The sequence below is a fragment of the Sorex araneus genome, chromosome 5 (genome assembly GCF_027595985.1).
Source record: "Sorex araneus isolate mSorAra2 chromosome 5, mSorAra2.pri, whole genome shotgun sequence".
Taxonomy (NCBI): Eukaryota; Metazoa; Chordata; class Mammalia; order Eulipotyphla; family Soricidae; genus Sorex; species Sorex araneus.
Window position 1 is genome coordinate 109,922,976 of NC_073306.1, and position 23,269 is coordinate 109,946,244.

General features: G+C 59.9%; 1 protein-coding gene across 4 annotated transcripts in view; it reads left to right on the forward strand.

The window, feature by feature from the left end:
• LOC129404887 (collagen alpha-1(XIII) chain) overlaps nt 1-22,301 on the forward strand; it is a 65,942-nt gene extending 43,641 nt beyond the window's left edge. The window contains exons 26-37 of one of the 4 annotated variants that reach the window (XM_055138845.1): nt 73-171; nt 1,685-1,729; nt 4,421-4,462; nt 5,090-5,116; nt 5,760-5,840; nt 7,720-7,755; nt 10,113-10,166; nt 10,982-11,035; nt 12,170-12,205; nt 16,718-16,804; nt 20,517-20,555; nt 22,167-22,301. In XM_055138845.1, the coding sequence (XP_054994820.1) occupies nt 73-171; nt 1,685-1,729; nt 4,421-4,462; nt 5,090-5,116; nt 5,760-5,840; nt 7,720-7,755; nt 10,113-10,166; nt 10,982-11,035; nt 12,170-12,205; nt 16,718-16,804; nt 20,517-20,555; nt 22,167-22,169 (603 nt within the window). In that variant the 3' untranslated portion in view covers nt 22,170-22,301. The remainder of the gene's footprint in view (nt 1-72; nt 172-1,684; nt 1,730-4,420; nt 4,463-5,089; nt 5,117-5,759; nt 5,841-7,719; nt 7,756-10,112; nt 10,167-10,981; nt 11,036-12,169; nt 12,206-16,717; nt 16,805-20,516; nt 20,556-22,166) is intronic. The other 3 variants (XM_055138846.1, XM_055138847.1, XM_055138848.1) reach the window with 3 other exon arrangements.
• Nucleotides 22,302-23,269: the final 968 nt, after the last annotated feature.

Sequence of the window (23,269 nt, forward strand, 5' to 3'; positions counted from 1 at the left end):
GCCATGCCACCGGGCCCCGCACACGCCCCCGTGAATCGCACACCTGCTCACTGAGACCTTTGCCCACCGCAGGGTCTGGATGGCCCAACTGGGGAGAAAGGAGAACCAGGCAGCCCAGGCAGACCAGGGGCCACAGGGCTGCCCGGCCCCATCGGGCTGCCGGGATTCACGGTAAGGCCGAGCGAGGGCTGTGCTCAGCCCAGCCCAGGGGCGGGGGACCCCCAGACCTGCCCAGGGCGCGGGCGTCTGAGTGTCAACCAGGGCTGCAGCTCCAACGAGCACCAGAGCCCGACACAGACCTGGGGGTCCCTGGATGGCTGCCGCCCCGACGGGCACTGGGCAGGTGGGCACGCCTCACACCGCTGACCAACACTGCCTCTGCAACTCTGGGCTACCCAGGGTGCCCCCTCAGCGCCCCCTGCACGGCCGGGCAGCTCCTGCCAGTGCCCAGCTGTGCTGGACCCTCAGCGGAGCCACCTCTGCTCCTCACGCATTCCCCCACAGGTGCTGGGGGCTGGGGTTTCAGCCATCCCCCGACCCGGGGCTCTGCCAGAGCCATCAGCATCATGGGCTGTACTGTTCCGAGCACTGGGGAAGCCTCAGCTCCGAGAGCAGCATGACCCTCTCGCTTCCCACACGGGCTACCCCCCTGCATGTGTGAGAGGCCGCCCCATCTCCCGACAGCCCCAGATGACTGACCCTGGCCAGCAGCCTGCCTGTCCTTCCAGGCCAGGGCCAGAGGGAGTGTCCACATGGGCCAGCACAACCGGTTGTGTGTGTGCCTGTGTGTCTGGGTGGGAATGTGGCCACGTGTGTCGCTTTGTGCCTGTGTACGTGTGTGACTGTGTCTATGAGTGTGTGTTCGTGTGTCTGCAGATGAGGGTGACAACGTTGTGTTTGTGTATGCCAGTGTATCTCTGGGTCTGAGTCTGTGCACATGTATACATGTGTGTGAGTGTGCATGTGCCTTTGGGTGTGTATATTGTATGTCTGTGTATGAGTGGAGGTGTGTGTCTATCTCCATGGGTGTGTATATATGTGCATGTCTGTACGTATGTGTGTGTATGTATGTATGTATGTATGGGGCAAGTGTGTGCATGTGTGTGTGTGTGTGTGTGTGTGCATATTTCTGAGTATTCTGTAAGTATGTCTGTGTGTAATATATTTTTGTTTGGGAGTTTGTTTGTTTGGGGGTCACACCCAGCAATGCTCATGGGTTACTCCTGGCTTCCTGGCTCTGCACTCAGGAATCACTCCTGGCAGTACTCGGGGACCATATGGGGTGGTGGGGGTTGAACCCGGGTGTAGCACCCTACCTGCTGTATTGTCCCTGCAGCCCCATGTGATATATTTTAAACATAATGTCAACATGCTGCTGATCAATCTGCTGCCATCCTGTCATACAAGTTATCCCGTAATCATGAGTGTCAGAGTCCATCCTGTCTGACACAGGATGTTGGTTATGGGGTCCCTGGGGGACAGAGGACCGTGCTGCCAGCTCCACACACAGGAGCTGCCCTGTGTGCCGGAACCCCAGACCTGGAGCCTTGGTGCTCTGTCCTCTGCGCTGACCGCAACAGCCTCTACACATTTCTGGGTGACTGAGGCCAGCCTGGCCACGGAAGTGAGGAGACGTGCCCAGGCCTGAGTGCGGGCACCCACCCCTGGTGTTTTGTGCCCACAGGGAGAGAAAGGAGAGCCCGGGGAGAAGGGGGACTCAGGAGCAGAGGTATGTGGACTCTCTGAGTGACCCCAGCACACAGACATGCGTCTCCAGCAAAGACAACACCGTCGTGTTCTAGCAGGAAACGGACGCCTGCCCTCAGTGGGTGGGAAGCCGAATGCTCCCTGTGCCCACATGGGGGGTCTCCCGGCTCCCCTGTTGATTGGGCCCCCAATAGTACTCCAGGTACTGGAGTTTATAGAGAGGAAAATGCAGCCCCCAGCAGCTCGGGGCTGGGGGATGCACCCCCAAGGAGGCACATTTAGGCAGCATCTGGAAGGCTTTGTACACGTTTGCCTAGAAGCTTCTAGGTGGGCCTTCTGGGGCAGGGCAAGGTGGGGGACAGGCCAGGTGGTGAGGGTGGGAGCAGGTTCTCTGGAGACGGGAGGAAATGATAACTATTTATAGGTTCAAGGAAGAAAGGCAGGAAGGCTACAGAAGACACTAGTATGTGGGGGCCTCAGAACCCCTGCAAGCAGTGGAGGGGACAAGGGGTTCTTAACTGGGAGGGGAGGAGGGAGAGGAAGAAAGAAAGAAAAAGGAAGAAAGGAAGAAAGCGAAGAAAGGGGAAGGAAGGAAGGAAGGAAGGAAGGAAGGAAGGAAGGAAGGAAGGAAGGAAGGAAGGAAGGAAGGAAGGAAGGAAGGAAGGAAGGAAGGAAGGAAGGAAGGAAGAGAAAGGTGACAGTGCAGTGGGCAGTACTCAGCCAACACAGGTACCATCCTGCACCCCATATGACCCAGAGCCCTGCCAGAAGTGACCCCTGAGCACAGAGCCAGGAGTAAACTCTGAGCACTACTGGGTGTGGCCCAAACACCATAATTCTATAAAACTTAAAAGAAAGAACACAAGCATATGTACCGGAAGTCGTGTTTTATGGGTGCTGGGCCACCCAGGCGCCATCTCAAAGCCGAGACAGAGACCACCAAGCTGTTGTCCCTGGAGAGGTCCCCTAGGGCCCTGTCGCCACTTCAAGTCACTAGCCCTGTCAGTATTTAGCAAAACAGGCCTGATTATAGAACATGCATGTTCCTCATTGAGAGATGCTGTCTCCTAAAGAAACGCTCTTAAATGCAAGTAAAGCCTAGTGTGCAAAAAAAAAATTCTTCCAGAAGTATTTAAAGATGAATCAGAAACAGCCTGCATTTCTAACGAGAAGGAAATGATCAAATAGCTTATGGTCATAATACTAATGGTAATAATGGTCTCCAGGCTCAGGCTGTCCTGATGCCAAGCACGGCTCAGGCCTGGCTGGCCTACAACTCATTTATTCCACTTAATGAATCCACATCAACATTAAAAGGAGCCTGGTGGGGCACATTCCCCCCGAAAAATATGGGAAAATGAGTGTCGTGTTAAGTGAAAAAGAGCAGAGAACGAAATTATAGATATAATGTCACCCTAAGTATAAACATCCATTCAAACACATTTTATGTGTTTAAGCAGAAAGAAAGCCAAATATTAGCTGTCCTTTTCTGCCAGATAGATAAGTGTGAGTTTTTATTCATCTTCCTTCTTTCAACTTTGTTTGTTTGTTTGTGTTTTGTTTTGGAGGCACACCCAGTGTTGCTCAGGGCTTCCTCCCCCTGGCACGGTGCTCAGGAATTACTCCTAGCGGAGCTGGGGGACCATCTGGGACACTGGGGATGGAACATGGGCTGGCTGCGTGCAGGGCAAGCGTCTTACCCGCTGTACTAATTGCTCTGGGCCCTCGATTCTCTTTAATTTATAAACTATTGAAATGGGAACTATGACTTTAGTTTTTCCTACTTTTAAATTTAATTTTTAAAATTTTCAAAACCATCATAGAGTCAAACAGGCCTGGAGCACAGGGAGTGTGTGCAATTATTTGAATGCTGACTCGTGCCTAGGTTTGTAGAACCGGCATCGCAGTGGAGGTGTGTGAGGTCTTTATAATAAGACACTGGAAGTGCTTTCTAAGGGGAGTTGAGGTTCTGCAGGCTGAATTTCCCCAGGGGGAGGGGCTGCCTGTCTGGCCTGGGGTCCCTGTCCCGGCCACGTGGCAGGCAACTCGGCGTTGGGCAGATGAGTGGCTCACAGCAAGTGGCAGCTCTGAAGTGGGGTGACCAGGGCAGGAAGCAGGGGGCAGGCCCCCTTCCAGCCTCTGGAGTGGCAGGCTCAGGAGAGAGGCCATGAGGTTGGCCTCCCCCCACGGCCTGCCTCACCCTCCCGTGCCCGCCTGCCCTCCGAGAAACACTCCATCAGTCTCTTCCAAACCTGGGGGTGCTCGGGGATGTTCCTCAGCAGCCCCCCCTTGCTCCGGGTAACCAAGCTCTGCTCTTCGGGAACAAAGGTCTGCAATGGAGATGCCCGGAGGGGGCCAGGCAGGCCCCAGCTCGGCAGAGTGGTTCTGGCTCAGTACCGCGGGGAGTGGTGGTGGGTGGGCCCAGCAGGGTCCCGGGGGCCCTGGAGGCCAGAGCTCTCACTCAGCTCTAGGCCGCGTGGCCGGGAGTGAGCAGGATCTAGGGCGGACACTCCGTGGTCTTCCAGACGCTCGAGGACGGTCCCAGCAGGGCTGTCTGGTGCCCCCAACCCTGTGCAGGCTGGCGCGTCTCTGTCCTGTGCGAACTCCCTCTGGGTGACTCCAGGGCACCACTCTGGCCTCTGACTCATGGTCCCAACCAAAGGCACGGCCATGCCCACAGCCCTGTCCACTCACCGTCTCCCTCTTATTCCAGCTTCCTGGGCCACCTGGGCCAGAAGGGCCTCCCGGACCTCCGGTGAGTGTGACGCCCTCCTCTTGTCCCCCGTAAGCCTCTTTGCCCACTGCTACTGGGTCCCTCCCGTCCCACTCCCTGGCGATCAGGGGCTTCACACAGCTCCGTTTACTGCCATCTCCTCCTCCCAGCGTGGGGTCTCGTAGCCCCCACACCACTTCCAGGGATCTTCCTCCGGAAGTTCATCAGGCCCCTCTCAGGACCCATTTAAACCAGCCAGTGTGGTGGGGGGTGTGTGTGTGGCGGGGGGGTCTGGCTTCCCGGGTTACAGGTGACAAGAGGAGGGGTTTGCAGGAGCCCCTTTGCCTTTCACCCCGAGGTCCTCCGGCTCTGCACCAGCAGACACTGGTCCTTGCAGGTGCCCGGGGTTCTGTGGGCATCACCGGCCTTTGGCCGAGGTGGCAGCAGGACCCAGGAGTGCAAGACTTGGGGGAGCATCCTCGCGCCTTACATCTATTCATTTCTCTCTGCTGTTTCCTCTGAGATGCCGGTGGGGGCCCTGTGGGGGCTGTGGAGAGGGTGACTCAGACCCCCACCCCGAAGCCTTCTCCCAGAGCCCCAGCTATAGACAAGGATGTGGGCTGCACCCCAGACCTCCTCCTAAGCCTCCTGTCTTGGTTCCCCACACAGGGCCTCCAGGGCGTTCCTGGACCAAAGGTAAGACGGCGCAGGGGGCTGGGTGCAGCGGGAAGAGAGGGTGGGCTTCAGAAGGGGGTGGTCCCTCCCCTAAGTGTGCCAGTGGCGTGTGTGAGGACAGCAGGGAGAGCCCTGTACGTCCCAGCAGCACCAGGGAGCCTTGGGACTCAGCACTCCCTGAGGACGGAGCCTTGTCCCACGTAGCCTGGCCCTCCCGCCCTCGCCCCTGAGTACGGGTGAGGGCACACGATAGAGGGCTGCTGACCAGAGCCCTTTCTTCTCCCAGTGATGTTGGGGGCCTGGGAGCTGCTGAAAGGTGCCTTTGTAGCAACTGCCCGGCCCCCATTGTCCTGCGAGTGATCACTTCTGCCAATGCTGAACTGGCCTTGCCCTGGGGTTTCGCCCCTCCCCTGTGGCTCTGCATCCCTCCCAGCCCCCTCCCCTTCGTGAGGTTTGGCTGTGTGACTGGGGCTGGGGCCGGGGGCAGCAAACTATGGGGCGACCTGGGACACTCCCAACAGAGCTAAGAATTCAGGCCTGGGGGTCCTCTGTGGCAGTCCCTCCTCCCTGCTGCCCCTCCTCACCAGGACCCCAGAACATACGGGTGGGCTTTCCAGCACGTGCCTTCTGTGACCCCCCCACCCCCCATCTCTCTCTCCTTTAGGGGGAAGTGGGACTGGAAGGAGCGAAGGGAGAGCAAGGCATCCAGGGAGAAAAAGGAGACCGAGGGGCGCTGGGCCTCCCCGTGAGTATCCGGGGGCCCTGAGCGGGCCAGGCGCTGGGCAGGCCCTCGGGGAGACCACCGGACACCAGAGCGTCCCACAGCTGCGTGCTCTTACCCGAGGAGCCGGGCCGCAGACTTTGGCCCTGTCTGAGTGCCTGGAGCCGGGGGTGCTGGCCAGGCCAGGCCCCACTGGGAGCCCTCGTCGGGGGCACCCATGAGAGCTGCAGGCCGGACCCTCGGGTCTGAGCCCACGGGGACAGGGCCTGCCCCCACCCCCGCCCCGGAGGGACCCTGGGTCAGCCGCTGCTCTGCTCCCCAGATCTCTGCTCTCAGCCTGCCCGGGCCAGACTCCCCCTAGCAGGGATGGGGGACCACTGAGAGGGCCTCTGCATTGCCAGATGGGGGCTGGACAGCGCCCCAAGGCTGCTGGCCTCCTCGCTGCCTTCCTGGAGTCCAGGGCCGCTGTGCTCCGTTATCCCCCAGGCCCCGGTGGGCTCGGCACACTTTTGGTTTCGCGAGATCTGGCAGGGGTCTCACCAGGCTTCCTGTCACTTTCCTTGATGGGCCTTGAGGGGGCAGTGGGTCACTGGAGGTCACATAGAAGTCAGTGGCAGGGCAGGACCAGAGGCCACACTGGGGCCTCCTGTCCATCCCAGGTACATGCAAAGCTGGTCCTGCCCCCAGAGCAGTGAGGAGCCAGGGGCATTTTGGGGCACTCAGTCCCCCCCCACTTGGCGGATGGGGTTCATGTCGCCACAGGAATCCAATGATGGGAGCAAAGACCAGGTCCCTCTCGTGGGCATCGATGCAGGCGAGCTGAGCTGGGCCCTTGGCTGTCGCCAGAGTGAATGCTTTTTGCTGACGCTTCCTCATGCCTTAGTGTGTCTGGAATGACTCAGGACCCCTCACCCCCCTCCACCCCCTGGCTCAGTCACACGTTCCCCCAGCTGGTAGGGAACCCTGGAGAGCCCAAGCAGGGGCTGGCACGCAAACAGGTGGCACAGCCCACCACGATGCCCCAGAAAAAGCAAAGAGCCCGATCGCTCGTGTTCGAACATCTGGTCCTAGGCAACAGGGCGCCAGAAAATGGGTGTGCAGGGAAGTACATTTTCCAGCCGAAGGAAACAAACAAACAAGACGTCCTCAGCCTGTGCATGCCCCCAGACAGCCTCAGGGAGGGGCAGGAGCAGACCCTGGACAGCCTCTTCAGGTCAACGAACCGTTGCCTGTGGGGAATGAGGGCCCCGTGTTCGAATCTTCTCCTTTGGCCACCTGCCTGCTCTACGGGGTCACCCCACTTTCTAACATGAAGGAAATGATTTGTGAAATTATTCGATCAGGGGTTGGACAGCCAGGTCAGCCTCGCAACTCGGTTGTACTAGCAACCTCCGGGGGACACCGGCTGGCCACCTCGGCCCCAGCCAGTCTGCTCCAGGGGACACCAGCCATCCACCTCTGTCCCTGCCAGCTGTCCCCGGGCCTTTACGAGAGCCCCCGTCTGGGGCCAGAGCCCGGGCTTGGCTCTGCGGGCAGTTGAGTCGGGGATCTGTCGGCCCCATCAGCTCGGCCCTCACGGAGCCTCCCGGGGTCCCAGGGGATTTACCAGAAAGGCTAGGCAAGCCCCCGCCCGGTCCCCCACCTCCTCCCAGTGCTCTGTGGGGACGGGCGCAGGGCAGGGAGGAGCAGGGCAGCCCTCCCCACTGCAGGCAGCGTCTCCATGCTTCTGTTGGTCTCCATGTGGACGCGTCATCTGTCCCCCCCCCCCCCCCCCCCCGTGTCGAGCACCAGCGTGTGTCTGTCCGGAGCCACCGCTTTACTCACCTCTCCCCTCCCCGCTCCCTTTCTCTCCCTCCCATTTCCCCCTTCCCCTTCTTTCGGCCCAACTGTTCCCTTCGTCCAGGGAGCTTCAGGTTTGGACGGCAGGCCTGGGCCACCGGTGAGTGTCACTCATGACCCCTGACCCCTCCCCCACCCACCCCCGCCCGCCCCCGCCCCCAGCCTGTGGTCCTTCTCGTCTGTCCCTGTGGCCTTGTTTTCCCGAGGAGTCGTGCCTGCTTTCTCCCACCACCCTCTCCCGCTGTACCCAGGTGGCTGCAGGTCACCTGCTGCAGGACCCAGCCAGGTCCTCCCTCTGAACCTCCAGGTCGGGAGACGTGGGGTGGGAGGCTGAGCTGAGTCTGAGAACCCAGGCCTGGGGAGGGGGGGCACCCTGCTCCTCCTGCCAACCCCCCTGTGTCTGTGTGCTCCCCGCCGCGTGTCTCCATGCTGTGAGCTGTCTCTGCTGCCTGCCAGGGCTGCCTCCTCCCGGGGGAGCTCCAGTCTGCAGTGGGAGGGAGGGAGGGAGGGAGGCCGCACCGGAGGGCAGGGCAGAACTGGTCCTCAGGGGCGTCCGTGGGCCTGTAACGACCATGCCTCTTACTTCCGGTCACCCCATGGCAAACCGGCCGGGGCCTTGCTGCAGTAGAAACAAGATCCGCCGGCTGCTCTGAGTCTGGAGAGCAGGCCTTCTCCGGGTCTCTCTAGGAAGCACCTCGGCCCGACTTGGGACAAACCAGGACCACATCTCAGAAACGGCCTCTCCCCGCTACACCCAGAGCACCCAGCAGACCCAGGGCCAGTTGCCTCCCCACAATGCTCAGATCACTGACCTTCATAGCAGTTGGGCAGGGAAAAGACAACCCGGGCTTCCAGCTAGGGAAGGAAGGGGTCAAGCTTTCACTCTTTGCAGAGGCTTTAACACTAGACTCGGAAAAGCCTGGAGACTCTTCAAGCCACTGACCTCCAAGGGACCAGAGGCTGGACGCCCCGCAAGGGAGCGTCCACGTGCTTCGTGGGCCTGCCCCTGGCAGTGCTCAAGTCCCAGCTCTGCCCTGCAGGACAGGGTCAGAGCGAGCGTCTCCTCCTCGGATAAGGCTCGGGCGAGTGGGCGGGAGTGACTCTGGGTGGGGGGGACGGAAGCTGAGTGTGTGGGGCGCGGCCCACTGATGCGAGTCTTCCCTGAGGATCTGAGCGGAGCTGGAGGCCGTGGGGCTCAAGGGGACGCCCACAGACGCCTGGAGCTTAGCTAGTGGGGGCCCGAGAGCCAACCCCTCAGCATTTCAGCCCGTTCCTGCCTGTCTGCCTGAGGAAGAAGGGGACGCCGAGCCCGGACCCCCGTCTCCACGGTCCCTCCGTTTGGGTTTCACACTTGGCTCACACACTCCCGTTTGCCGTCTCTGCTGTGGCTTTTCTCCTCCAGCCCCCACATCCCTGCCGCCCCTGCACCTCCGCCCAAGTCATGCTCCCCCAGGCCTCCCGTCCCGTCGTGTTCCGTGCCCAGGCACTAACTCTGCTCAAACAAACATTGTCAGGAATTTAAAGGGGGAGAGGGGAGGAATGAGCCCCCCAGGCCCCTGTCCCGCCCGAGAGTGCCCACCTGCGTGCATGGCCACCCCCGTGTCAGGGGGCGAATGGAGGGCGTGTGTTCACCTGCTGATGCAGAGGCAGAGGACCCAGGTCCTGCAGACAGGCCTTGAAGCCCCCGGGGGCCCTGGGACATCCGCTCTGACCCACATCCCCCCTGCAGTTCCCACATCGCTCACGTGGGGTGTCCCTGCTCGCCTCCTGCTCCCCTCCTCCTGCTGACCACGTGCTCTCGCTCTCTCTTCGCATAGTGTATGGTACGGGCCCTCGCCCACCTCTCACAGCCACTCCCTACCCCCGGCACGGGCCACTGCCCCCTGGCACCCGCCCAACGTGGTTTGCAGAGCGATGGAGGCTCAGGAATGAAGAGAGGGATTGGGGGTCTTTCATGCACCCGTGTCAGCCACACAGACCCCATGGGGCCCCGACCCCCTCCAGGCCAGAGTCAGGCAGCCCCAGACCTGCTAAGCCCCTCTCAGTGCAGCCGGGATGGGGAGGGCCGGGGGTGGGGACCGCAGCTGAATGACCCTCCATGCCTGCCTGTGTGCTGTGCCCGCCTCGGTCTGTGGCATGAAGACCCCCCCCTCGCTGCATGTGGAGCTGAGAGCGCCCGGGGTGCAGCCCCCGGACACCCCCCGCCCCGGGATGGTATCAACTCCTCCTGTTTTCAGCCTTGGCAAGCTTGGCTGGGAAGTCAGAGGGTTTCCTTCCTCGAATCTGGCCCCCGAGCCCAAACAGCTCCTCTCCGACCGAAGGGCCAGTTGGATGACGGCCCTCAGCGAGCCTGGCCAATCCTGAAAACTGCGCCTCTGGGCTTGGCTCTACCAGGCGGGGCTCCCAGGGCCCCCCGGGCCAGCACCATCACCTCTGCTCTCCTTCACCCCCACCCAGGGTACTCCGGGACCAACTGGAGTTCCAGGCCCAGTGGGACCAAAGGGAGAGAGGGTGAGTGCCCAGCGACCCCCAGAGGGAAGAGTCGGTCCAGCATGGGCTGACCCCCGTGCAGAATCCCCCCGTTAGCCTCGGCCTTCCCGTCCATTCCTCCTAACGCCACCAGCACCCCTATCTTCCATCAGTCCCGGGATCCTCCCGACATCCTGAATGGGAGCCAGGCAGATGTGGGCCCCGGGACAGTAGGGAGGGACAGAGACCCCAAGAGTGTCCCCCACTCCGCTCTGGGCCCCAGTACCAACACCAGCTGAGTCTGGCAAATCCCGTGGGACCGCATGCTCGGGCGCCCCTGAACTTTGTATGCTTTGGGGTGGGCGCAGAGAGCCAAGTGCAGGTGTCAGGAAAGGCAGGGGGACAGTGCCAAGTCATCGGGGGTTTTGTTCACAGCAGCGAGGATGAGCCCCCATGAGGGTGCCGGGTGCCGGCTCCTCCCAGCTGCCCTGGTGCCCCCCGCTCCTCCTTGGGGCCAGCAAGTGGGCCTGGCAGAGTCCCCCCGAGATGCTCCATCCCTCAGCTCCGGGAGACACAGTAGCGGGTGGGGAGGACAGCAAGGGCCAGGGGCAGAGGCTTCCCTGAGACGTCCAGGCTCCGGGGGAGGGGTGGTCACTCTGCGGCTGCCCAGAACCCGGCCCCTCCCTTCCCTGCCCCTCTCCCTGGGGTCTCCCTGCTCCTGTCAGTGGCAGTCCTGGGCCGCCAGAGCCCCTGCATATCTCAGCCCAGCCAGGCCCCCTTCAGGGACCCGGGAGGACACAGTGCGGTGGCCAGTCTGTCACCACTCAGGGGAGGCTCATGACTTCCTTCTCCCACAGGGCAGCAAAGGTGACCCTGGGATGACAGGACCAATGGGAGCAGCCGGGCTTCCTGTGAGTTTCCTGGGTACCCGGGTCTCTCCCTCCACTCGGCCCACTCCCCCACCCCCAGACCCTGCGGCAGGAACTCGGGGCCCCGTGGGAATCCCCAAAAGCCAAGGGGCCTACAGATTCCGACCCACTGCTGGCAGTGCACAAGGCAAAGTCAATACACACGGCCCCTGGGTGGGAGGGAGTCTAGGTCCTCAGCCCGGGGACCGTCCAGAGCAGTGAATGTCTCACGTCCGAATGTGCCAGAGGTCTGACCCTCCGGCAGGGGCCGCCTCACATCCAGGATTCCGGTGTGGCCACCAGCATCCCACTGCCCCCTCATTCAAGACCAACAGAGCCTGGGGTGGGACTCAGCAGTAAAAGCGCATGCCCCACGGGTGGGAGGCGTGGGCTTCAGCCCCCAGCACCAAGTGGATCCCTGAACACCGTCAGGGTTGGGCTCCAAGACAATTCGAAAGGTTTTATTCAATCTGCTGTGAGCTGGAGAGACAATACAGAGGTTTAGACGCTGGCCTTGCTTGCAGCCAACGCCGGTTCCACCCCTGACATTGCAAGGTGCTCTGACCCCCTGCCGGAATGATCCCAGAGCAGGCAGTAAACCCTGAGCACCGCCGGGTTTGCCGTGAACCCAAACCAAAACCATTTCTTTGGTCCCCCCTGAGAGAACCACGATTGTGGTTTCCCGACAACAGCTTGGTGATCCTCCCGTGCCCGGACAGCTTGGCTCTGGCTAAGTGACCCCCCCTGGTCTCTGCCTGCGCTGGTGGCACTGGGGACAATCCCCAGAGTGACTTCCTCTGGGAGGGAGTGTGTGAGGCTGCTCCCAGGGCCTGGGAGGAGAGCAGGGGGGCAGGGGGGAGCACCTCAGAATCCTTCTCCCAGGAGGGAGCTGGGAGGGGCTGGTCCTGCACCAGCGGGAAAACCTGAACTGGCCCCGTCAGCCTGGCCCAGGACTCTCCCTTTGCTTCTAGGTTGAGTTCCCTGAGCAGTTTTCGCCTTTGCTCCTTCCCAGCCAAGGCTATCTTGGAAGAATCAGACCTCAGACAGAGCCTTGGGGCCCTGGAGGAAGCACCGCCCCGCCCCCCCCATCCCCAGGTCTTATCCTGAACTCGTTTTTGTCCCTCTGATTTATTGCAGGGTTTACACGGACCACCTGGGGACAAAGGAAACCGGGTGAGTCTGAGCCATGTGCCTCAGCTCTCTCATCACTAATGTCTTCCCGATGTGGTGGAATGATCAATTAGAGATCCCTGACCTCACTGGTGCCTGCAGTTTTTCCTGCTAAATCATCCTCAATTAAAAGTCCTTGTAGTCTTGGAACTTAATCCATGGCCGGCAGGAGCCTGGGGCCTAATCCTGAAATTGAAGCACGACTTTTTCTGAATGGTCAGGAGGCTCCAAATCCCACCATGGCCAGTGAATTAGCCTTGGCAGCCAGACACTGCATCCCTGGTCGGCTCACCCCCAACCCCTTAAGGGATGCTTTTCAACCCATCACCCCCTGGTCCTGACCCCCGGAAACTTAGCCTCACCGGGCATCTCAAGCTCCCGGTGACAGAGAATGAATGCCAGTGGCCAGGATAAGTAGACAGCAGTGAGAAGCTCTTTAAAAAGAGTCTCCTGCCATGATTTCTCTCGAGAGGAGGCAGGACTTGGAAATAAATTATGTCTGCTCAGGTCTCTTGTTCTGCCTTGATTTCTGCATCTGTACAAGGACACCATTCTCAAAGGGCTGTACCCACGCGATGCTATGTGAAACGGACCACGGCAGTGAGCCACGCAGGAATCACTGAACTATAGCTGACCAAGGGGTGATGTTTGGGTTTCTTTCTGGAATGAGTCCTCAGAGGGCAATGCATTCCAAGAACATCTTCTGAGGCACGAGGGTCTAAAGGCTTAGCATAGGAAAGGAAGTGTGGTGGGAAAATGGAGAATCAAGACCCAAATCGATAATGAAAGGTTCTGACTTGTCAGAGCGAAGGTAGAGTTTTTAGAACCCAGGTCTTCACGCTCACCTTCGAACCCCAGTTGGCCAAGCTCATGCATAGAAATGTGTGCTTGTGGGTCAGAGAGACAGCACTGCAGGTTAAGGCATTTGCCTTGCACTCAACTGACCCGAGTTTGATCCCCAGAACTCCGTATGGTCCCCCAAGCACCACCAGGAGTGATCCCCGAGCACAGAGCCTGAGCATTGCCAGGTGTGGCCCAGAAATGAAACAGGAGAGAAAGAAAGAGAGAGAGAGAGAGAGAGAGAGAGAGAGAGAGAGAGAGAGAGAGAGAGAGAAAGGAAGGAAGGAAGGAAGGAAGGAAGGAAGGAAGGAAGGAAGGAAGGAAGGAAGGAAGGAAGGAAGGAAGGAAGGAAGGAAGGAAGGAAGGAAGAGAGAAGAAATAAGCGTGCTTGTATAGAGTAACACCTTCCTAGTCCATGGAAGATGTATTTATTGAGCTTTTCTGTGTCCCTGAATTCTCCCTGGCCCTGCTCCGAGCTATCCCATTCATCCTGCACAGTCTAGAAACGGGCTGCCCTGCAGACTGCCCGTGGGAGTACGCTGTAGTGAGAGAAGACCTGCTCCCAGGAACTCTGCCTGCCAGGGTGGGCAGGAAAGCCCACCGTCCCTTCTGTGGCATTCTGAGCCACTCGCAGATGTGATCATTCCACCTCTGGCAGCCTCCTAACCTCCCTCCCTGTGTGTTTCTGATTCTCTGCGCTGTGTTCGGTCCCTAGCATGGAGCCCTGTTCCCTAAGACCCTCTCAGTTGGCTTGCAGCACTGAGGCGGGCACAGGCCGTGTTCCCGACACTGCACTGCTCCCGAGGCACACGCAGGGCAGGCACCGCCCTTGGCCCGGGTGGAGGAGATGTGGGGGCAGAGCTTCTCCTGCTGAAGGTACAGAGAGCACTCACGAGCCCGTGGGGCCCGGGGTAGGTGGGAAAATATTTCTTCTCCACTTCCTCTGTGTAAGTTTTTACACGGCTCTCCTGGCTGGCAGAAGTTAGCGAGACGATGCCAGTGCAGGAAACAGTCCGCTGTGGGACCCTTATTTGGGGAGCATCATAATGCTCGTTGCACTGACTTTCTGCAAGGAGTAGGTTTCTGAGTTAAGAAACAGCTCGTGCGTGGGCCAGAGCAACAGTACAGGGGCGAAGGTGCGTGCCTTGCATGCAGCCAACTCTAGTTCAATCTCTTATACCATGTGCGGGCGCCAAGCCCCACCAGGAGTGATCTCAAAGCACAAACCCAGGAGTCAGCCCTGAGCACTGCTGGGGTGACCCAGCCCTATCCCCAACAAGAAGCAGCCACTTGTCTTACTCTCTCGGGACATCAGAACATCAGGGGAGAATGTGCCCCCGTCTCGACACCCCCGAGAACTTGTTCTCCCAGAGCGGGGTGGCTGGAACCCCAGAAGAGAGGGATTTTGGTCGAGTGACAGGGCCAGGGGTGGAGGTGAGGCCAGAGGTATACAAAGCCTGCCCCCTGCCCCCTACCTCACCACATATGGGGTGGGGGACTCCTTCCCATGTCGGGCCCAAGGGGACCTGTCAGAGGCCTGCACTCTCCTGTGCTCTGTTCCCCGGACCCCAGACCCACCTAGCACAGAAGTGCTTTTCTAGATCCCACTAGGGGTAGGGTGACCTCCCTCTCCCCTGTCATGGCGGGGAGGAAGCCCCCCTTTGTGTTGGTCCAGATCCAAGGTGGTGGCAGGATTCTGCTAAGGGCACACACGTAGGAGGGGAAAGAAGTATCCGGCCTCGTCACCAAGGCCACCTCCTTTCCCTCTCCGCATTTTTGTGCACTGCGCCTAGAAGTTTCTAGAATGAAGGATTTCTTCCAGAGCCCCAGGGTAGGGAGGATTTAGTCCTTTGGGCCTCAGGAAAATGAATGCTGCCGTGCAGCTGTGTGTGTGTGCCAGCCAACTGTCGGTCAAGCATGCGGGGCCGGAGGCGGGGGGACGGAGATCGTGCATGGGCATGCATGTGACAGCACTGTTCCCGGTGGGATGGGGTGGGGGGTGCATGCATGCATGCGTGCATCTATCCACACGGCTCCCAAGGCCCCTTCGCCTCCTCTCCCCCTCTCCCTCTTACTGTCTCTCCAGGCCTAGGCCTGTCTCCTCCTTCCTCGACTCCGTCAGCACCCCGCCCCCAAATGTGACCGCCCCACCATCATGATGCCACCTCCCTCGGCCCTGCCCACCTGCTCCCCAGCCCAGATCTACTTCCTCTTGTCCCCCCTCCACGCCCTGGGCCTCCGGGAGAGAGCTCTGCCGCTCAGCCTCTCCTGTCCCCCGCCTCTTGGCGCCCCCCCTCCTCCCTGTGGCTTTTTGGGCTTGGAGGCAGAGTGGCTATGGCTCAGGCTACTACTGCGATGTCTCCATGGACCTCCCATGTGAAGCCATGTCCTGCACCCTCAGAACTGCCCCCCCCAGGTCAGTTGTCCCTCTGAAGGTGAGGGCCGTGGCCACCACCAGCCCCGAACCACTAACCCAGAGGGACCCAGAGCCCCCTTTGAACCTAGGAGTACGTGCTGCCTCTTGCACTGCCTGACCCAAGAGGGTCCTGGGGGTGGGGTGCAGGGGGGTGGCAGTGGCAGCTATCCTGGGCCTCCTCCAAGCAGGCTGCTGGCCGCCATGCTCATCCCCTACTTGGGGCCGATTCGTGGCACCATGCTCGTGTGTGGCCACAGCACTGCCAGGCCCTGTCCCGTGTCCTCTGACACGCACAGGCAGGCCAGGCCAAGGAACAGGCAGAACCTCCTGGGAGCTCCTGCAAGGTTCTCCTGCCAGCATTCCAGGCCCGGGCCCTGGGTGACACCAAGAGTCCCCACGCTATGGACCCTAGAGAACAGTTTCCATGAAGGGCCACCCTGGAAAAGCCAACCCCAGCCCGTTCCCCAGACGCCCCCACAGCCCCGGAGTAGAGGGAGGCGAGGGACCAGGATGGAGCCGACCCCCACAGGAGGAGCCAGGGTTGCCTTGCCGAGAACCAGCGACCACCCGGGACCACACATGTGCAGACACACATAGGCACATGCACACAAGTTCCTGGGCCTGTGCCACTGGCACACACACAGTATAGGGGCACGTGTCGTCCCCACACTCATGTACGCGCAGTCCCTCGAACTCAAATCTAGACTTGACTCCTGGAATAGCAAGGGGCGAGGGGTGGCTGGGACAAAAGTCACTAGCAGCCACTTCTTGAATGAGTGCGCTCCAAGAGAAGGAAGGGCCCCCCCTTCCCCCAGACAGATGTCTCAGGACGTGGCGTCAGCAAGCCAGCCGCCCCTGCCTCCCTGCCAAGTGCTCTCTCTCTCTCTCTCTGCTCTGTCCTAGCCTTTCTCTCTCCCTCCCTCTCTCCTTCTGTCTTTCTCACCCCATCCCTCTCTCTCTCTCTCTCTCTCTCTCTCTCTCTCTCTCTCTCTCTCTCTCTCTCTCTCTCTCTCTCTCTCTCTCTCTCTCTCTCTCTCTTTCTCTCTCTCCCAGTCTCCTTGCTCTTACCCCCTGCCCCGGCCACCTTGTCAGGGTCCTGGCCGGGAGCGGGTCAGTACTGACCCCTAACCCTGTCCTATGGGATAGAATTAACCACAACCACTGTTTATTCCATTTCTTTCTGCCTCTAACTCGAATGTGGGACTCATCCCCAAGTGTTGATGTTGTTGTGTTTTCTTGGACTAAATCATTATTTACAGGGGGAGCGGGGAAAGAAAGGATCTCGAGGGGCTAAAGGGGATAAGGGAGACCAAGGCGCACCCGGATTAGATGCCCCCTGCCCGTTGGTATGTTGGCATTTATCACTTGCTTCGTTTGGGGTTTATTTCCTGGGGGGAGGGGGATGGCGTGTCCGAAACCAAGAAGGCAAACAGAGGCGGGTGAGACCCAGGGGTCAATGCTGCCCCCCAGGCCCTCGAGTGGGCACTACCAAGAGCACAGTCTCGGGCACTTCTGCCCCTTCCTCTGGGCAGCCTGTCAAGGAGGGAGCGGGGCGGGAAGGGGTTCGGGGCCGGCGTCAGGGCACTCACCCCGCCAGCCTGCTCACCTCACTCTGCCTTCTTGGTTTCGTGTTCGCCCTGTGGACGGCTGCTCAAGCCGCTGAATCCTCCTCACTCGGTCAAGATGCAGGACCCCGGGGGTCAGCGCGTCCTGAGGGTGCCCGGCTTCACAGCAGCGCGGAAAGGCCGCCTGTCGGTTGGCCACTTCCGCCTGCTGCCCGCCTCCAGGACGAACCTACGGGGCTGCACCCCTGGGCGTCGGGGAGCCTTCCCGGGGCAGAGGGCCCAGGGGCCAGGCCTGGAGGGTGTGACACTCGGGGTTCATGACACCTCCTCCAAGAGGGACTCCGTGCGTCCTCCCCAGCCCTGGAGAACCTGGAGCTGGGAGCACGGGAAGCAGCGGGCATTGCCCCCACCCCCGAGCGCCCTCGGAGTCCTGCATCATGGCCGGGTGGGGCTGCGCCTCTCCACTCCCCCGCCGGAGTGGCCAGCCTTGGCCTCAGTAATCATCACGGTTGGTTTTGTGAACAGGGACACCGAGGTTTTAAAGGCGAGAAAGGGGAGCCAGGGCTACCTGGGCTGGACGGACTGGATGCCCCGTGCCCATTGGTATGGCACCTCCCCCCGCCCCGCCTGCACGGCCGACTGACTCGGCTTCCCATGTGTGGTTTGTGCCTGGGGCCCCTCCCTGCTCCTACTCCAGCCACCGCCTCTGCCCCCGCCCTGCTTCACTCCAGAGTGCCCGCTCTGGCCCTTCTCAGGGACCCCTGCCACACCCCTCTTGCATGCTGTGGGTGCCAGGAAGTCCTTTGGCTCCCCACCAAAGCCCAAAGCCTGCACCCCACCCCACATCCAGTGCTGGCCCCTCGACTGCTCCTCTGGAAATGGACAAACCAGGTGCGGGGGGCACCAGGGAAGCCCCTGGATAGGTTCTTAGAACTGCGACTCCCCCTGTCCCACCCATGGCAGCTGGTGGCACGAACACTGGGCACTTGACACGCTTCAGCGAGGTGCCAGGGTCAGCCTCCCCACTCCGCCCTCAGCACCCAGCTCGATTTGGCAGAGGACTTTAGGTGGGGTAACGAGGGGCTCCAGGATGACCTGAAACAGGGGCTTCCCATCTTCCTTCCAGGCCGGGCCTGGGGTAGTGGCGGGTGACACAGCCCAAACTTAGGGACAGGCTCAGGTCTGCAACTGAGACCCCAAAAACTTCACCCTTTGGCCTCATTCCCAAAATCCATCACAACCCCCCCCCCCATTCAGGGCCGGGCTGGAGCTGGTTCACCCCCGGGGGGTCTCAAGGAGTCTGGGGAGGGTGAGAGGGAGGGCTTGGGGAGAGGCCACAGGGAGTGGAGGGGACAGGCACAGGGGACATGGCCCTGAGTGTCCCTGCATACACGAGCCCAGGTGGCCACGGCACAGCCTCTGGCCTCTCCACCCACTGTCCTCCCCACAGAGAGGACGCCCCGCCACGGCAGGGGAGCTGGTGAGGACCCTTCAATTTCCCCAGGAGTGGGGCTAGAGTGAGAGCAAAGCGAGTAGGGCGTTTGCCTTGCACGCGGCCGACCCGGGTTCGAGTACCAGCATCCCATATGGTCCCCTGAGCACCGCCAGGAGTAATTCCTAAGTGCAGAGCCAGGAGTAACCCCTGAGCATCTCCGGGTGTGACCCAAAAAGAAAAAGAAAAGAAAAAAATCTCCCCAGGAGTTCGGAGCTCATGGACCCACATTCATGCCCTAATAGAATGTCCTGCCCCTCGTGTCCCCCAGGTCGTGCCCACTCGTGACCTTAGAACAGGAGAGATAGAAGGAAACTTATAAGGCCATGAGCAGGCAGGAGGGGGCCAGAGGGCCCCCATTCTTTGAGGTCTAGGGCATGCCCAGACCGAGCCGGCTGAGGAGCATACAGCTGCCCCCCCACTCCCACCCTGTACTCCAGCCCTGCACCCCTCCTGGCCTGGCCTGCACCCCAGCATGCTGCCTGCATACACCCTGGAACTTCCTAGCCCCCAATTAACCATCAGCCCGGCCCCAGGCCCCAGTCTCAGCACCTCGGCTGTCAAGCGCAGCCCTGCCTGCTCCTTCCACTGTGCCCACCGCTCCCCCCCCCCCACTTCCCTGCCACCCTTCCCGTACCAGTGGGCATGCCGCTGTGATCCCCAGACACGCCTCTGGCTTCTGGAGTTGGGGAGGAGTCCCAAAGGGGCCGGGGGTCGCCCTGGTGCATGGCCTCCCGCCCAGGGAAGAACAGGCCCATCTGAGCCGACCCTCACGCCACGGGCATTCTCTCCAGCACCGCCCCAGCATGCCCTGGTCTGTGGGCTTCCCTGCGGGGGGCCGCTTTGCTCCTGTCTCACAGTGTTGCCCCGCCTCCTGCCATCCTGCCAGAGCGTGGCTGCAGGACGCTGGGCACTATTGCTCTGAGTTGTAGTGAAGCTTTAGTTTAGTCAAACTTTGGGGCTAGGCCAGGAGAGATACCTCAGGGCTCAGCCCTGGCTCCACCCCTGGGAACAGTCTTCCCACCTCTCTTTCCCTGGGGGAGCCTGGAATTCTAGTGTCTGCCTCTACGAACACCGAGGCTGCCCAGAGCCATAGCACAGTGGGCGGACATTTGTCCTGGGCGTGGCCAATATGGGTTCGATGCCCGACATCCCACATGGTCCCCAAGCACCGCCAGAAGTAATTTCTGAGCACAAAGCCAGGAGCAAGCCCTGAGCATTGCTGGGTGTGACCAAAGACAAAAAGAAGATGAGCCAGACTGGTGACCCCATCCCCACCTGTCTTTCAGAGATTCCTAGCTGAGGGCACCAGGGGCTGAGAAAACTCAGCATGTGTCAAGGCTCTGGGAGTGTCTCCCACACAGAGGAGCTGGGGCACACTGCTGACCCCCGCCCTATTTGTCCATCTGTCCCCGAACCCGGTGGACCCCGCAGCTGGGACCGAAGTCCTGTTGTCTTGCTGCAGGCACCAGGTCCCGTCACCGTGCCCGGGAACCACCATCCCCTGCGAGTGTCCTGCCCCCCTCGAATGGCTGGGTACTGGGGAGATTTCCTCCTCAATGCAGAGGGAGAGAGAAGAGAAGTGGGGAGCTCAGCGGGGAGCCCCCTCATGACCTGGGTTTGACAGAGGAGAAAACTGAGGCACCTGTAAGCACCTGTAAGCATTCAGCAGGGAGACCATTGGGAGACAGAGAAATAGACAACAGGGACTCGAGCGGCAGCAGGGCAGGTCGGCACCGACCTTGCTCGAGGCTGACCCGGGTTCAATCCCCGGCACGGCATCTGGTCCTCTGAGCCCCATCAGGAGTAATCCCTGAGCGCGGAGCCAGGATTCAGCCCTGTGCACTGCCGCGTGTGGCCCAAACCCCCCAAAAGAAAAGAAGGAGAGATGGACAAGGTGGGCTGGGGAGAGGGCGGCCTGTGAGTCATGCCCACCTGCATGCGCCTGCCTGGGAGGCCTTCACGGAGATTCTGATCCCGCCACCTCCCTTGCTCCCACAGGGCGAAGACGGCTTACCCGTCCAGGGCTGCTGGAACAAGGTAAGCCCGGCGCCGGCCTGCCCTCCTTGGGCACGCTCTCCCCTCTGTGGAGGGAGGTGCCAGCGCCCGCCCCACCCGTGTGGTTTCATGCGGCCACACAGAGACGCCGCGTGGTCCGTGGAGACAGACCCTTGCCCCACAGGTTTTAGTCCTGTTGTGCCAGGCCGGGGTTAAACCCAGGGATTCACACTCGCCGTGGACCACTTGCAGTCCGTCCCCATGAGCTGTGCTTCAGGGCTCCTCTAAGCCCACGTCTGATGACGTTCGTCCAACTGCACGAGGCCTGTGCTCTCACGTGGCTTTGGGACCTTCCCGGGGTGGGGCCAGTGCTCTGCTGTTCCCTAAACCCAGCAGTCGGGGTGCCCTGCTCCCACAGGGCCTCATAGCGGGGAGGTTCCTTCATGACACCTGTTGTGGCAGCGCTGAGGTCAGCCTGCCCAGCCGGGCTCCCCAGCACAGGGCAACCTCGCTGAGCCTAAGGGTCCCTGCTGCTTGCTAACCCCGAAGCCCAGGCTGGCCCCTGGGAAAGGTGGCAGCTCTCACCCGGGCACCATGCCCCAGGGAGCTAGTACATCCTCCCACAAGGGCTTGAGAGCCCACCCTGTGCTTATAACAGATCCCCCCTGTCCCGATGATGGCAGGACTGGGCTTAAATTGAGGTGAATAGGGGCTGGAGTGATAGCGCCGTGATTAAGGCACTTGCCTTGCACGCGGCAGACCCGGGATCGGTCCCTGGCATCCCACATGGTCCCCTGAGCTTGCCAGGAGTGAGTCCTGAGTGCAGAGCCAGTAGTAACCCCGAGCATGGCCGGGGGTGGCCCATAAACAACAAAATAAGGCCCCTTATTTTGGCCCCTTTATGTGAATAAAGGCCCCTCTGTAGATTGCCCACAATCTCATTCGTTCATAGAATTGGGGCAGCAGCAGCAAACCCACCAAAACGCTAACCCTTAGGCTGGGCTGGGTCAGAGTCTCACCTTAGGCGGGTGAGACTCTGGGTTCTCCCCGGGGCAGTGGAGAAACAGGCATCACCAAACACTCTCCGTAAATCCAGCGCCCACAAACACCCCCAGAGCCAGAGGAAGGAAAAGTAGGACGTGCAGGTTGGGTGAGCCTGTCCCTCCATCCATGTCTCCTCCTGCAGAGACCCCTGGACCTGGATTAACCAGGGAAGGTCTGGGGAACAGCCTTTAGGGTCACTGCTGATGCTTAGGGGGACAGTGTTTGGACCTGGCGAAGGGGGGGGGCAGCCCCATCACTGTCCAGCGCTTCAGTGTTCTCGGAGAAGCAAGGAGAGTCTCCCGCTAATGGTCCCTTCTGCAAAAGCCCGGCAAAACCCAGGATTCAGCAGAGGCACCGCGGCAGGCAGCGTGGAGAGAAAGTGCCCCCTGGTGGCTGAGAATGGGAGTTCCTGACCTGCCAGTCCCCCAGCCTGGGGACACCTAATGTGGGGGCAGGGGTTCCCTGCCTTCAAGAGCGTAGGTGCCTGTAGGTTCCCCTCCTTAGTTCCCATCCGAGTCAGGTGGGATAAGCTCCTTCGGGCCACCCCCCCCCCCACACACACACCAGCATCACATACACTAACTCTGTTGTTTTGTGTTTGTTTTGCAGTGATGCCTCTAACCTGGGATTGGCCTGAGTGTGTGTGTGTACATAGAATATTTATTTTTATACAGTTTTCACTCTCTGAAAATGCCAGAAGGATGATGCATATTACAGATTATTAAAAAACGAAAAGAAAAAAAGAAAGCCTTACATACTTTGTACAGAAATAACGTTTTTTTATTTGTTTGTTTACAAGACGCATAAGTCCTGGACCCTAATACACTTTTTGTTCGTGAGCATGGCCAGATGTTTGCATGGTATTTGTGCACACTTATTAAGGATGGACGCTTAATAAATTATTGAGTTCTGGTGCCAAAAGGGGGCTCCACCGGCACCGAGGTGCAGGCTGCCTTCCCCCTCAAGTGAATTCACAGAAACGCAGAGGGCCACAGTGATCGGCCAAGCAACGCGTGACTATGGACACTTTAAACTTGTGGACTTTGGTTATTAAAGACAAATTGAAAATGAGTGATCCATACTCCTGACGCATCATTGCATGACACCCATTCCTTCCTGCTGGGGGACCCAAGGCAGAGAGTGGCGTGTGGACACATTTGGTCTGGCAATGAGGAGGGGTCTCGTGTCTTGGACCCCATGTTTCCTGCAGTGAGTGTCTTAAAGTTTGTTTTTGCAGGACATTCCATGTGTTCTCAGGGGGACAGAGGCTTGGAGGTGGGTTTTTTTTTTCTCGGTTAGACTGCAGGCACTGGCCCCCTCTCTGCCTGCAGATGGCTGTCCACGGCATTAAGAAGTGACCTTCCACACAAAACTAGCTGTGGGAAAGTTTATTGCTTGGGCTGTTCTGATCTGACAGAGACAGCACAGATCTCGGCCACTTGGACAATCTGAAGTTGCTTAAGAAATAAAGTTTTCTACTAAAGGGGTCCCAGTGGACTGACCTGGAACTCTGAGGCTGGTAAGGCACATAGCAAGGGGTGAAGCTGAATTCTCTAATGGTGTAAACTAATGAGTAGTCAGTCTGCCTGTGGGTTTTTGTTGTTGTTGTTGTTGTTGTTATTTTTGTTTGTTTTTGTTCATTTTGGGGTCACACCCAGCAATGCTCAAATCTTACTTCTGGTCCGTACTAAGGATTCACTCTTGCCGGGGAT